Source organism: Typopeltis vanoorti, chromosome 16 (genome assembly GCF_054136105.1).
Source record: "Typopeltis vanoorti isolate ZY-2024b chromosome 16, IOZ_Tvanoo_1.0, whole genome shotgun sequence".
Taxonomy (NCBI): domain Eukaryota; kingdom Metazoa; phylum Arthropoda; class Arachnida; order Uropygi; family Thelyphonidae; genus Typopeltis; species Typopeltis vanoorti.
This window is the reverse complement of record NC_143564.1, coordinates 54,715,166-54,731,799: the sequence shown is the minus strand read 5'-3', so window position 1 is coordinate 54,731,799 and position 16,634 is coordinate 54,715,166. Positions and strand designations below refer to the sequence as shown.

Here is a 16,634-nt window from a genome sequence, read left to right as displayed (position 1 = left end):
AAAGTATAATGAGCTGTATTTATGACAAAGGGACCTCCTAGATGAGTCTTTTACTCCATTGGGTATTAGGATAATAATATTAATAATAATAATATTTCATTCATGTAAGATTTTAAAATTTAGAAAAGAAAGATGGGATATATTGATTGAGTTATATTGGAGGTGGAGGAGGAAGAGATTTCGGGATGATGGTGGACAAGGATCAAAAATTTAGAGAACATATTGTCAAAATTGTGAGGACAACACAACGAATTTTGGCATGGATGTGGAGGACACTGATTTGTAGAAGGAGGTTCTGGTTGAATTGTATAAGGCCTTGATTAGACCACATATGGACTGCTGTGCACAGATTTGGTCAGCTGGTTTTCAATAGGATGAAGAGAAGTTGGAAAGGGTCCAGAGGCCATTGACTAAGGTAGTTTCTGATCTCTGGAATGTTGAATATGAAGAAAGGTTGAGTAGATGCAATACACAGAGTCTAGTGGACAGGAGGAAGAGGAGTGATATGATAGAGACATATAAGTTGGTATATAAGGGGTTACTTTTGGATTAACGTTGAAGAGGTTTTTTCATGAAATGGGGAAGAACTAGAGGTCATCCCTGGTCACAGAACAGGGATGACCTCTAGACCTCCTTATAACAGAGGTCACCTCTGTTATAAGGAGGGTGTGAAGAAGGAAGTGAGAGGCAGGTTGTTTGTATGGATTGTTGTGAATGATTGGAATGCCTTGCCTGAGAGTGTGGTGTCTGCAGAGAATTTGATTGTGTTTTAGGTATGGTATAATGAGCATTGTGTATGACAGAAGGAACCTGAAAAATGAGTTTCTGACTCCATGAATCTTAGGATAATAATAATCATTACTATTTTCTGAGATGTTTGTTATACCAAGTAAAAATCATTCCCAAAGAATTTTCCATATACTCTTATAGTAGTTAAAGTTAAAGTTTCTGCCTTTCATATGGTTATTTCCCTTGATATCAGTCATAAATCATTTGGGTTTCTTTATATAATGTAAATATAAATTGATTCTATATATTTTTTTTTTACCTCAAAGGGTTCCCCTGGTGAAGGGCCACCTGTTCCCCTTGAGATGCTTCTTTCATCAGGGGGTGATAACCATCACTTCTTCCGCTATAGGAGAAGCATAAAATCTCAGATGGTGGAACCAAGGGAAGATGGAGAAGAAACTGAAGACACAGATTTTAAAAATAAAGAAGATGATGTTAATAATAAACTATTAAACATGTATGCTAACATTTATGTGATGCGAAGAGAAATAGATATTATTAAAAAACCTCTTGGGACCAAGGAAAATCCTGTTCGGTCTTGCAGGGATCTTTATTATGGACATCCTGATTTTAAAGATGGTAATATTTTAGATTGAGTTGAGGTGTTTATTGTACATAACAAATTTTTGTTAAACTCCTCAGGATTTTCTGCTTACATTTTCAGAAGCTTGCAAATTTTCATTATATTTATATTGATTTTTATGCATAAGGTGTTTATTATACATAACAAATTTTTGTTAGACTCCTCAAGATTTTCTGCTTACATTTTCATAAGCTTGCAAATTTTTATTATATTTATACTGATTTTTATGCATATTTTGTTTCAAACTTACATAGTTTTTATATAAATTACAAAATGGATAAAATAAATATGTCTAACAGCATATGTGAATATACTCTATCTCTGAGACTGAAAACTTCCCTTTTTTTTTATCCTATTACCATCATCTTTAATTTTAATGTCACATACAAATTTATCAACTGCCTTAGCAAAAACCTAAAAATGTTACTGTATGTTTTGAGTATATGTGTGTAAAAACTGTTACTTGCTTATATTTCATTAATAATTTCAACTGGCTTCATCCAAACAGGATTAATAGAAATGATTAAAAAATAATACCAAATTGATTCAAGCATATGTTCAGTGATTCAGTGAAGTAGTGAATAATAGCAAACGAAATACGAATGAGAGTTTGAAGGAAGTGGGTGAAAGCAATAATGTGGATGATGAGATTCTAGTTCAGAAAGAAATTGCACACCTTACGTGGACTCCTTCACAGCACACAACATGAGCTTGAGCAACTGGAGAAATGATTGACATGTGCTACAGAAGGACAGAGAATGAAAGAAAGAGTGAATGGGAAAAGCATAAAAGTGCAAGAAACTGGGAGAAAAGAGATAGTATTATATGAGAATTTGATGATAAGAGGTATACTTAATAAGAAAGTGATGAAAGCATGTTTTCCAGCTGTGAAGATAAATGATGTTAGTGAAGATTTAAGTTTGCAGAAGAAAGAAGCAAATTAATTAATTGTTTTGACAGTCACAAATGATTTGAAAGGTGAGAAATATGCAATGAGAGAAGATGTGAAAGAGTTGTTAGAAGAAGCAAAAATGAAGAGTAACAAAGTAAAGATTGTAAGTCAGCTGCCTTGATATGATAGGATAGAATTGAGAAAAAAGGACTATAATTGACAATGAGTCAATGAGAAGATTGTGCAGATGGAATAGTGTGCAGTTTATAGATGTGTGGAGTGAATTTGATGGAAATAAGGACCTGTAAATACCTGATGGACTACATTTAAATGCTTTTGGAGTTAGATGCTTGGAGAAAGTTTTGTACAGTATGAGTGTGAAAGTGCAAAACCAGATAAACTAGAGATATTAGGGGGGGGGAAGCAATCAGTCATGTGTTTAGCCACCCCTGGTAGATGAGTATGAGTAAAGGAATGATTATGAAGAGCTGTGTTCAATGTTCCAGGTTTTGAATTTGAATGGGCAGGTAATGACATTATGCAAGGGTAACTGTGAACCCAAGGGGATGTTGAATTGCATGTACATGAATACCCAAAGTATCAGAAATAAAGGAGAGGAGTTTTCAGCATTGGTCAACTCTATAACTGCAGTCTTGTCCTTGGAGATTGCTCAATATGTGGAAATTTCAGTCAAGAAAGTGTTTATGTGGAACTACCAAGCTGGTGGTTATGACAAACTTAGGGGACAACTTGGTGCAGTGTCATAGCATAAGAAACTGCATGGAATGAATGTCATTAGTGCATTGAAAGTTGTCAAGGATTATTTGAGCAAGGCAGTATCAGAGTGCATACCCAGAGTCAGGAGGATACACTGAGTAGGGATTAAGTGAATGACTAACAATATAAAGAATGAGCTGCAAAAAAAGAGAAAGCATTGTGGAAGGAAAATAAACAACAAGGTGATTAGAATGTCCATGAGCAGTATAAAGAACAAACAAGAAGGGTAATTAGGAAGGAAGACTAAATCAGATTTCAAGAGAAAATTAGCTAAGCTTGCCAATATAAATCCAAAATTATAGCCCAAGATTTTTTTCTACATAGCAAGTAAGAGAAAGAATGTTTATGGAAAGATAACTTTACTCAGTGATGATGGTAGGAAAATGACAGATGCAGAAGAAATAATTCAGTTACTAAGTGATCACTTTGGAAGGGTATATCATCCAGGTTCCATCTAACTCAATCAATGCTCACATCAGATTGATGTGAGCATTGAGTTAGATGAACTGTAGGTGCTCAGTATATTGAAAAATATCAATGTGAATACAGTGGGCCTAGATGGTATGTCTGCTTGATGTGCTATGAGAATGTGCAGGTCAACTGGCAGTGCCTCTGACAAAGTTGTTTAATTGGAATCTTAGCTCTTGTAAGGTTCCAATGGAATGGAAAGAGGGTAAAATAGTTCCATTACATAAAGTTGGCTCCAAGACAGAAATGAGATGAGGTGGAGAGCAAAGATTGTGAATGATATGTTAGTGGAAATGTGTGAGGAGAAAGGAATGCAGTTTGTTAATGTGTGGAATGAGTTGGTATGATGAATTGAACTGTATAACAGTGATGAACTTCATTTGAATGGTTTGATGTAAGTCATTTGGAGGGACTGCTGCTGGAATGGAGAGTAATGAGTGCAGAGAATGACTCTGCACTCATTACTCTCTGGATTTGAAGAATGACTCTGTTCAAGTAAAAAGTGATGTGAAAAGAGTGGGATTGAAGTGGTGCTTATGAATAAAGAAGTGCGCAGCATGAATGTAGAGAATGAGAGAACAAGTATGCAAGACAAACTGGGAAATGGGAGATTCTGGGTGATCAGGGGAACACAGCGTGAGAAAGACTGATGCTCCAAGAGGATGTGAATGAGTGTGTAGACAAAAAGGGAAGGGGATAACCAGGGATTTAGAGAAAACAGTTGGATTTGAAGAAGGTTCTGAGATGAATAAGGAAAAAACAAAATGGACTGATGAAAGTGGAAATCACATCTAATAAGTGGTATCAGTGAAACTTGTTATAGATCCAGGAATGAGCTGTTATGTTTGTATACAAATGCTAGATGTACAAGAAGCAAGGCAAATGAAATGATTGCATTGATTGAGTTTGTTTGCCCAAAAATTATTGGAATAAGTGAGACATGGTTGGATGAGATGGCATCTCGACAGGAATAGAGATAGAAGGGTATGATGTATTTCGTGAAGATAGAAAGGGTAAAAAGGGAGGTTGAGTGCTATTGATAATAGAAAAAGAGTTATGTCCATACAAGGTAGAGATGCAAGAGGGAAATAGTGGCAGTGAGTTTCAGGCAGTATGATGTGTGAGAGAGGTGAATAGAATGAAATACTTAGTCAGATGTTGTTATAGACCTGGTAATGTGGATGATAGTGAACATGAAATTTATAATCAAATTAGTCAAGCAAATAGGAAAAGGGTGATTATTGGGATAATGAGATAGCAACTGGAACTAAAGAAAATGAATTTCTCTAGTTTTTGAGGGATGACTACCTCAGAGAGTAGTAAGAAAGGGCACACAAGGATTGAGAATCATGGATTTGATCATCTCATCAGAGGATTATAAATGAGGTGTCAAATCACCCAATTGGTGAGAGTGACCATGAAGTGATTACCTAGGTGGTTACCAGCAATGTGAGGATTTCTGAGAGGAAAGGGTATATGTGGCACTAGAAGGCTGGTGATCATATGAAGCTCAGGAGACTGTTTGCAGGTGTAGCATGGAATGAGGAGTTGAATGGAAAGGAGATCAATGCTGCTTGGGTGCTATTCAAAGACTATTTAGTAGATGCAATGTCTAAATGTATTCCAAGGATTAGAAGATTAAATAAAGTAGGTGTGAAATGTATGAATGAAGAGATTAACCTTGCAATACAGAAGAAAAAGGTATTATGGACATAATAGACATAAGATGAATGGTAATAATCAATTCCATGAGGATTACAAAGAACAGGCAAGGTGGGTGACTTGGTTGGTAAGGGTAGCAAAAGTGAAGTATGAGTAGCAGTTAGCTAATGAACCCCCCCCCCCCCAAAAAAAAATGAATGTGGAGGGATGATATTGATTGGAGAAAAAGGGTATAAGAACAGCTGCTGCACAGGATATAGTTGAGATATTTAATGAGCAGTTTATGAAGTTCTTTAATTCTTGAGAATGTAACATCATGGAGAGTTTAGGAGGAGTGGATGATGAGAAGGAGAGAACTGACTGTAAATGAGCAAGAGGTATATGGGGAACTGAGCACACTTGATGTTAATAAAGCTGTAGGACTTGATATATCACCACATATTTTGGAGGAATGTGCAAGGGAGTTGACATCTGCCTTGACATATTTATTTCATATGAGTCATACATTGTGTCTAGTTCCAAAGGAGTGGAAGGAAGGCAAGATTGTGCCATTTCAAAAAGGAGATGACAGAATTCAAGCATCAGATTATAGGTCTATGTGTCAGTTGTTGTGGTTAAAGTGTTGGAGAGTCTGGTGAGAACCAGGATCCAGAATTGGGTTGACAACAGTAGTATTATCTTTGATGGACAGCATCGATTTGCTAAAGGGAGATCATATTTTAGTAATCTGCTTACTTATTACACTAAGGTGATGGTTTTATTGGACAAAAGAGATGGATACACAGTAATATACTTAGATTTTGAAAAGCTTTTGATAGATTACCACATGATAAGTTGATAGTCAAACTAGAATGGATGGGATTGGATATTAAACTAGTACATTGGATCAGAAATTGATCCAGTGTACTAGTTTACCTGATGTACTAGTCTACCTGATAGGTATCAGCAAGTTATTTATGGGGGAGCAATATCCCAGAAGAGGAAAGTCATTAGTGGTGTACCTCAGGTGTCTATTTTAGGTGAGAAAGAGTGGGGATGCCAGTTCAATGTTGCAAAATGTAAGGTTTTTTTAAAATTTAGAAAACAAAGATGGGATGTAGAATTTACTCTTGGTGGGGATATATTATTGGAGGTGGAGAAAATATGAGATCTTGGGGGGTGATGGTGGATAAGGATCTGAAATTTGGAGGATACATTGCCAAAATTGTGAGGACAACGTAACAAATTTTGGGAATGATGCAGAGGACACTAACTTGTAGAAGTAAGTAGATTCTTGTTCCTTTGTATTAGACCTTGATTAGGTCATATATTAACTACTGTGCACAGATTTGGTCATCTGGTTTTCAAACGGACAAAGAGATGTTGGAATGGTCCAGAGGCAATTGACTAAGGTGGTTTCTGATCTCTGAAGAAAGGTTAAGAAGATGTATTTAACAGAATGTAGCGGATAGGAGGAAGAGGGGTAATATGATAGAGATGTAGAAGTTGATAAGGGGTTGCTATAGGGTTAACATTGATGAAGTTGTTCATAAAATAGTGGGTGGGAAATAGGGGAAGAACAAGAGGTCATTCCTGGAAGCTGTATAAGGTGCGCAGTGTGAGCAAGGGTGTAAAGAAGTAAGAGTCATGAATTATTGGAATGCGTTGAATGAGATGTGGTGTCTATAGAAAACTTAAATGTGTTTAAAGCAAGGTATGATGAGCCGTTTTTATGATAAAGAGACCTCGTAGATGAGTCTTTTACTCCATGGGGTATTAGGATAATAATAATAATATTTTCACCCAAATTACAGTGCATTTTTGCCTATTTATACAAACTATAATATCTAAATTTAATTAATGAAACATGAATTGATCATGTTTATACAATATTTCCTCAAAAATAAACAAAAAAGATCAGTACCTTGAAGCAGGGTCACATTTCTCATTGAAAACAAAGCACTGGCATAATAAAATTTATAATCTCTCTCAAACTTTTCATTTTTCTCATCAAATTAATATAAAAATATAAATTTTTATATTACAGTATAAAACTATACAGTATATTGTAATATAATTTGAATATAGTCAATATAGTGTAAACTGTAAAATACTATAAATTTATGGTTAATTATACAAGAGTCCAACATTAACACGTTCGCTGCCAACTACGAGTATACTCGTAGTTGGTAAACCAGCTGCACAAGCCAGCTACGAGTATACTCTATGATGCTTACTGCCGGCAACGAGATTACTGTACTGACCTTGAAGAATGAAAATGCTTGGCTTGTGGAGCTAGCATCAAAACTGTGTATTCTCATAGATAGTGTATACTCTGCACAAGCCAACTACGAGTATACTCGTATGACGCTTACCGCTGGCAACGAGATTACCATACTGACCTTGAAGAAGTGAAATTGCTTGGCGTACGGGAACAGACTATACCGAAGTAGTGTGGCAGCAAACGTGTTAAGAACACAGATATGCCACAGCAGAAATTTGCATTGCAAAGTGTGCTGCAGTGTGAAAAATTTGAGAACCACTACTATAAAAGACAGCTTAGCTGTGTGAAGAGTAGGTCATGTCTTAGTAGTGTATACACTTTTTTTTATAATGATATGACAGCTGAGTTGGATAAACGAAATAGCTACACAGTTATACTGCAGAACTTTGCTAAACATATGACAGGATACCACATAAACACTACAAAAATTGGAGCAAACGGGATGGATACAAACTGCTAAAATGAACACAAGCATAACTGATGGATAGATAAAAGTAATATATGGAAGAGTGAAATTTGGAAGAAGGCAGGTGACTAGTAATGTGCTGCAAAGGTTACTGCATTAGTGAGTTGACATAAGATGATATAGTTAGTGAGAATGTGAAGGATATGTTTTCAGGGAGGATGAGGCGGGGGGAGCATTAATTATGATAGCTGATGAAATGCAATCAAAGAGAGTAGGAATTCAGCTGCAGGCCAGTGAAAATAACATATTTGAGGCCATCTAGTGCAAGATAGAAGCCAGTAGAACAAAATATACAGCTAGTTGCTTCTATAGACCAGGGAATGTAAATGATGATGGGGATATGCATTGGCCAATAAGTTCAATGATTGGAGGGTGGATATTATGTGGGACTTCAACTATGATTGAAAGGAGGAAAGGACACATGGGAGGAAGGAAATGCAATTTATGCATTTACTGAGGAATAATTACCTTAGGCAGCATGTGGTGGGTTGAGAATGCTAGATCTAGTAATTGCATCGGAGAATTTTTCTGTAACCAATATGACCACATTGCCACCAACTGGTGAGAATGACCATATGGTCTAGACCTGGGATGTGGCTAAATGTGTGGAATTTTCAGTTAAGATGGGATATATATGTAGAATTACAGAACAGGTAAGTATGACAAACTTAGGAGATTGTTTGAATCAGTGCTATGCTATGTAAAATAGCAGTAGTGATTGGATGTTGATAGCACATATAAGGTGGTGAAGGAGTGTTTGAGGGAAGCAACAATAGACTACATAAGTAGAGTCAGGAGGATAAGGAGTGGTATGATAGACTTTGTGTTTCCTAGGAGGGACCTCCCTTGATGAGTCTTGATAGACTTGTGTTTCTTAGAAAGGACCTCCCACGATGAGTCTTTTGACTCCATGGAGGCCTGAATAATAATAATAATAAATCAAGCCCCAAGTTATTGTTCCTCTGTATCGAGCCTTGATAAGACCCCATCTCGACTACTGTGCCCAGATTTGGTCACCTAGGTTTCTCTTGATGGAGAGGAGGTTGAGAGGAGGTTGAGAGGATCCAGAGGCGAGTGACCAAGATGATAGCAGGTCTATGGAATGAACTTCATGAAAATAGGTTGAAGATTTGTGGGTTGCAGAAATTGGTTGATAGGCGGAAAAGGGAAGATATGATTGAGACATTCAAATTGCTGAAGGGTTTTTATAGGATTAATTCAGAGGATATTTTTGAGAACAGGACTGGTGGTGGGAGGACTAGGGGACATCCATGGAAGCTGGGCAAGAGTGTGGTTAGTAAGGGTGTTAGAGCTAGGTTTTTTACTTTTAGAGTGGTGAATGAGTGGAATAAGCTGCTAGAGTCTGTTGTGGGTTCTATGACAGTGAATGAGTTCAAATCAAAGAATGAGAGATGTTGCACAAATATTGGATAGTGCTTGGCATAATGTTTAGGATCTCCCTCAATGAGTCTAAGGACTTCGTGGAGTCACCCATGAAATAATAATAATAACAATAATCTCTGTGCTTGTATTACTGCTATTTACTTTGTGCAGTAATGATCTAGGAAATAATTTTAATTTTAATTTTAATTCAGTTGTGCAAAATGGGATAGTGTAATAGTTATTCAAAGTATCGGTATTAAGAATTTGAGAATATGTGATTAAGACCTTAAAGAATGATTTAAATAGGCTGATAATATACGGAAAGGATAATTCAGTTCAATGTAAAGTTTATAAGATTGATTGAGAGAAATATTTCATAATTCAATGTGAAGAGACAGAACAAATGGTCATCTCTGGAAATCGAGTGCAAATGTGGTAGCGTAGTTGGCAAGGACATCTGGCTAGGTATTTCACTTTGAGAGTGTTGAATGAATGCATTGCCAGAATCTGTTGTGAATGCTTTTGTAAGAGAATTGTTCACAGAGAGGTATTATTATTATTATTACACAACAACCACTATGGAGTCCGAAGACTTATTGCAGGATACTTGAACTATCCACATAATATCCATCATCATCATCCCTGAACTCATCGACTGAATAAAGCACTCACAAGAAACCCTACTAATTCATTGCATTCATTCACTATTCTCCAAATGAAAAATCTAGTCCTCACACCCTTGCTAACCAGTGTCTTACTCAATTTCCAGAAATCATACCTTGTTTTGTCTACCCCACTCAGGCACATTTTGAAAATTGTCCTCTTTATCAATTGTATAAAATCCTTTTAGTATCTTAAATTTTTCATATCTCCTCCCTATCACCTATCAGCCAACTTCTGCAACTCGCATACCCTCAATTTATGATAGGGTGCATTCCACAGATGTGGATCTGTGGTCACCTCTGAATTATCTCCAACATTCCTCATCTTCAAGAAACCTAGGTGACCAGATTTGTGCACAGTAATCTAGATGTGGCTGTATGAATGCTTTATGAAGAGGAATAATATCTACCTTATTTCTGCTTGTTAGCAATAACCAATATGAGCTACTTTGGAAACTTTTGAAATATTCCTTCTGCACTTGAACTCCTTATCCACCATCACACCCAGATCCCTAGTTTCATCATTTTCATGGAGGGAATATGATAGAACATAAGTTACTAAGAGAGTTTTATATGATGGATCCAGAGAAATTTTTCATAAATTGACTAGTGTGGACAGAACAAGGGTGCTATCCCTTGAAACTGAGTGTGATAGTTGACAAGGACATCAAAATATATTTTTCCCATTGAGAGTGTTGAATGACTGGAATGAATTCCCAGAATCAATTTTCTGTACTCCAGGACATTGATCATTAGCTTCGTCAATTTCCTGGGCTACAGTTCCATCTTGTATAGCTTTTCATCCCAAAATGCATCCCTTTCTGATTAACAACATTAAACTGGTATTCATTATGATTTGCTCATACTATAAGTTTATTTAAATCATCCTACAAGCTCTCTATGCACCTTAATTAACAATTATGCTGCCCATTACATCATCAGCAAACAATTAAATCTTTCCCTTCAGATCATTTCTTACATCATATATGTGAAAATTAAACATCAGTGGTTTAAGCACAGATCCTTGTGGCATACTACTTGTCACTAGCTTTCTCTTGAATTTTTTTTCCCCATATACTACTCAGAGTCACAATAGTTCAGTCAATATAGACAAAGTCCTTTGATAGGAAAGACTGGGATCGAAATCCTGTTTAGGACACGATGAACCTTCATCACAGCTTTTCAACCAAAGATGAGTTAGCCATTGTTATACATAGTTGGTAAGTGTTTTTTTTTTTTTTTTTTTGTTTACCCTGGAAAGTTGGAATTTTCATCCATTAAACAACATATAAACCAGCTTTGTGGATACACATAAATACTTACTATTGGGTAAAGAAGGCAATAGGAAACCACTTCATTCTTAATTATTATTCCCTAGTAAAGTAAGCGTTGCTTCCAATTAACCACTAGGGTTGAGGAGAGAAGAAGAAGATATACTATTCATTGATATCTGTCTATCCACCAGTCAGCTTCATATCCTTCCCAACATCAAATGCCTTTGCAAAATCCATCAGTATCACCTTGTATTCATTCCTTTTATCCAGCTCAGCCATCACTTGATTTTAAAAAGTGAATAAATTACTAAGGCATGACCTTAGTAATTTATCACAAACCTTTTGCAAAGCCATGTTGTCCCCATACAACATCATATTCTTATCCACCCATTTCTGAATTCTGTCTTTGATCAACTTTTCCAATAAATTTATCACTTCTGATACACAAATTAATTTATAGCAAACAAATTTTGAAGCCTCATTTATTCAGTGCTGTGACAGTGATTATAGTTAATGTGTTAATATATATATATATAGCTAATGTGCTATTGTGTTATTGATGACAGGTATTATTGTTATAACCTGAATTTTCTTCAGTCTGTAATATGGATCTATGTTGTTTTACAATTCAATATGGGTCAATATTGAATTGTAGAACAGAAATGTCAATGATTGAAGCATATAACCATACAATAATCATAATAATCGATATTTTGGTTCCTGGTTATTGTGAGGAACCTGGAAATTCTTATTTATTAGCAGAAAGAAAAGCACCTAGTATTCTTGAGAAAGATATATCTTGATATGATGATCAGAAGGAAGCTGGAAGCTCTTTGTATTATATTATTATTATTACTTGAAACCTCCAATCAATCCAAGGACTTATCGTACGAAGGCACTCTACTCCACTCCTATCACGATCATCAGTGGCATCTATCACCCATCATCATCATCATCAACAGCAGTATTTTTTGTCTGTAAATTGCATGTGTTCTCATGGCTGATTTGGATGAAAAACCCAAGTTTCTGTGATTAAAAACTCTGCTACCCCCCTATGAGGTTGACTAACTCGCCTTCATCTGAAAAAGTCCATATAAAGATTCCTCTCATCATGACAAGAATCAAACTCGGATCTTTTCCAGTTGAAGAGTGCAATGTCCCATTGTTCTTCCGGTTGTGCTACAGAAGTACTATATTGTGAAACAGTAGTGGGAGGATAATACTGGCAGACCAAATTTTTGATATCATAACAATCATTTCTATTTGATTCAGGTAATTGCAACCATATATGCCTCCCCAAATGTCTGTTTTATCACATTTTGGAGACGACTAGTGGGAGGATGATACTGGCTGACCAAATTTTTTAGCTCATGATGCAGTAATTTCTATTTAGATTGAGGTAATCGCAACCATACATGCCTCCTTAAATTTCTTTTTTTTTTTATCACATTTTGGGGGAAAATAGGGTATAGTCGGTGATAAAAAGGATAAAAAAGCCAAAAGTGTATGTGAAGAAGTTACTGGCGATATTTGCATTAGTAGGACTGTTTATAGACCAAGAATGGACTATTCTAATGACATACAAATGTCAGTGTCTTAGAAATAAGAGGAAACAAATGGTTCCATTGATTAACTTTCCTAAAAATTGTTAGAATAAGTGAAATAATTAAAAGAGAATAATATCCTTACAAAGAATAGAAACAGATGGGTATGATGATGTTCACAACGATAGAAAGGATAAGAAGGATGAGATTTGAGATAATTATGATTATGATATTCCATAAATGAAATTTAACAAATTATCTCATAATTGTGATAATTATGAAATAATTTGTTGTAATTGCTATAGCATAGGGAATGTGGAAGGTGGTGATAAGGAAATATTTAGACAAACTGTCTTAGGAAACAAGAGACAGGTAATATTAATAAGTGATTTCAGTTGTAGCAAAATGTAGATTGAAATGAAAAGATAGAAGTTAGAGACATGGAAAATGAATTTCTTGAGTTTTCTAGAGATAGCTACTTCAGCAGTATGTTTCCCAAATATTTGAATAGAGTTATCTTGAAGTAATCATTTGGGTAATAGCCATATGAGAACTTCTGCAAAGAATGATATACTGTATGTAAAATTAAAAAGGCCAGTTATGAAAGTTTTTTGTTTAGAAAACAGCTTGGATCTGTTAGCATGAAATAAGGAGTTAAGTGGAAAGGAAATTGATGGACTAGTTAAGAACTATTTAACAGCAGCAGCAGCAGCAGTGTCTGAATATATATACCCAAGGTCAGGAGGTTGAATAAGTTGAGTATAAATTGTATAAATGGAGAGATTAATCATGTAAACTCGAAGAAGAATTACAGAAGTATAATAAGGCAAATGGTAACAATAAGTTGAATGAGGAGTGTAAAGAGAAGGCTAGAAAGGTGACTGAGTTGTTAACGATTGCAGAGTGCTGTATGAACAGGAAATGTCTAATCAGGAAAAGACAAATACATAGTCTTTTGGCCAGTAGAAGAAAAATGATTATTGAAGGATGACATTAACTCATAAAAATAGTAGAATAGTACTATTTACTACTGCAGAAGATATAGTTGAGGTATTTAGTGAACAATTAATCAAGGTATTTCATCCTCATAATCATGCAAAGTTTGAGTGTAGAGGGAATAGTAGAGGTGCTGATGGTAAATGAGTGTGCAGGAGGTATAAGAAGAATTAAGTAAACCCAATGGTCATAAGGCAATAAGACTCAGTATATCACTACCTGTATTAAAGGAATGTTTCAATGAACTAATAGCAGTCTTTATCTGTTTCTTTAATAAGAATTTTGCAACATGACAAGTTTCAGAGGAATAGAAAATGGATAAAAATGGATAAAATTGTTAAGCTTCACAAAGGAAGTGATAAGATGAAAAAGAATTCAAACTGTATGCTAATTTATGTGTGTGTGTGTGTGTGTGTGTGTGTGTGTGTGTGTGTGTGTGTGTGTGTGTGTGTGTGTGTGTGTGTGTGTGTGTGTGTGTTGATTATGAAGACAGATTGAGAATTTGTAGACTGCAGACACTAACAGACGGGAGAAAGAGGGGTGATATGATTGAGACTTACAAACTTCTGAAAGGTTATACAGGATTTCAATTGATAGAATTTTTCAATTTATGGAGGGCAGGGAAAGGACGAGAGGGCATCCTTGGAAGGAATGACTACTGCCAAGAAGGCTGTAAGGGCTAGATTTCTCTCTCAGAGGGTGGTGGTGGTGTGTGATTGGAATGGATTGCCTTTGGATGTTGTGAGTGCAAGCAGTGTGAATGAATTCAAGAATAAGTATGATAGCTGGTGTGCGTGCGTGTGTGTGTGTGTTGAGTTATGGTGGCATGAGAAAAAAGGGGCAGAAGTTGTGACCTTGATACAATTATTCAGTCCACAAATCATTGTTGTTGGTGAGACATAGTTACCTGAGGAAGATACACTCACTGGAATAGAATGTGATGGTTATAGCATTTTTCAAAAAAGACAGAAAGGATAAAAGATGTGGTAGAGTATGACTTCAGAAGAATTGTGTCCTCTCGATGCAGATCATGAGAAATGATAATTGATTTAGAAATGTTCAGAGAAGAAAGACTAGTGAATGATAGGGCGATGATAATAATGTTGACTTTTACCATGGAAGCAGAAATATCATGTATGAGTAAGCAGATTGAATCCTTTGAGCTATTTAGGGACAACTATCTTATGCAGCATGTCATTGAAGCAATACATGAGACTCAAACATTAGACTTAATAATATAATCTTTATATGAAATTTCATATAATCTTTATATGAAATCAATATAATTTCATATTGATTTCATATTCTCTACCCTTCACTGGACTTAATCCATTGAAGGGTAGAGAAATCAATGATACCCAAGCCTTGGTCTAGAATCAATTCTTCGTGGCAATGCCAGATTCTGTTCCTAAGATTTGGAGGATAAATAAAGTGGGAGTGAAATGGATGAATCATGGAATTATGTAGGAGCTTCCTAGGAGGAGGACATTATGGAGTAGATATAAAGTACAGAGTAACTATCAGCAGTGTGAGAAGTATAAATTGCATGCCAGGAAGGTGACAAGCATAATAAGGAAAGAAAAATTGACATATGAAAAGAGATTAGCTGAAGCAGTAAAACGAAACCTTAGAGAATTCTACTATGTTGCCAGTAGATAAAAGGGTGAATATTGAAGACTTTAGTTACTGGAGATGGAACAAGCGACATCTTGCTTATACATTATACACCCTTCCCATAATGCTATGCATTATGGGAAGGGTGTATAATACTATGCATTATACATACCCATAAGGATATGTGCTTTGTATTATGGGATACTAAGGTAAGTGATGAGAAGTTATACCACCTTTGCCACGAGTTGCCCCAGTCCTGAAAATACTTCAGGTGCAAACTTTGTTTGCTTACACTTGGATAAAGATTAAACCAAATATATAATTGGTAGCATAACCAAGTGAAAAAATGTCTGTAAAGTAGTTTGGCCAGATAATATGGAATAAGGTTTAAGATATTGGAGGAACTGTGATAAGGAAGGAGGTAAGGTAGGTAGGGAACTGAAGTTCAAGAGCACATTGTGAAAATTGTTATGTTTATAATGAAATTGCTGCTATAATGCAAAGAACGTTGGCGTGAATGCATAAAGAAGTAATAGTTCCACTGTATCAGGTACCTTAAAGTAAGCATCATTTGGATTTCTGTGCTCATCTGGTTACCTGGCTATATTGGTGATAAGAAAGCATTGGAGAGAGTGCAGATCAAATAACTAAGGCTGTCTCAGACCTTTGGAATACAGATTATGAGGGCTGATCGAGGGAATGTAGTCTTCAGATCTTGGTGGATATGACAAAGAGTGGTGATATGATTGAAACATGTGAGTTGGTGAGAGGAACCTATCAAATAGATACAGCAGGGAAATTATTGCAAAGGATAATGAGTGATATGAGAACAAAAATTCATCACTGGAAACTGTACAAAGGTCATGTGAGTAAGGAAGTGAAAATGAGACTTTTTTTCCTTTGTCAGATGATGAATGAGTGGAATGCATTGCTGGAGTGGGTAGCGAGTGCTTTAACATTGAATGTATTCTAAACACAGTGTAATAGTTATTGTGGTCCGTGAGTGGCTGACTTCCTGCAATGAGTTTTTGGATTGAGGCTTGGAATTAATACTAATTATTATTATTATTATTATTATTATTATTATTATTATTACCCCAAGACCTCATTGGAGTCAAAGACTCATCTGGGAGGTCCTTTTATCACACACACACAGCTCATCATACTGTGCCTTGAACACATTCAAACTCCTTGCAGACACTACACTCTCAGGCAAGGCATTCCAATCATTTACAACTCTGCACGAAAAAAACCTGCCTCT

The 16,634-nt window shown here is 35.8% G+C and overlaps 1 protein-coding gene across 1 annotated transcript in view; it reads left to right on the top strand.

The window, feature by feature from the left end:
- LOC150098029 (uncharacterized) overlaps positions 1-16,634 on the top strand; it is a 995,665-nt gene that overhangs the window by 881,938 nt on the left and 97,093 nt on the right. Inside the window, exon 39 of the mRNA XM_090406661.1 lies at positions 1,056-1,368. Coding sequence (XP_090262787.1) covers positions 1,056-1,368 — 313 coding nt within the window. The remainder of the gene's footprint in view (positions 1-1,055; positions 1,369-16,634) is intronic.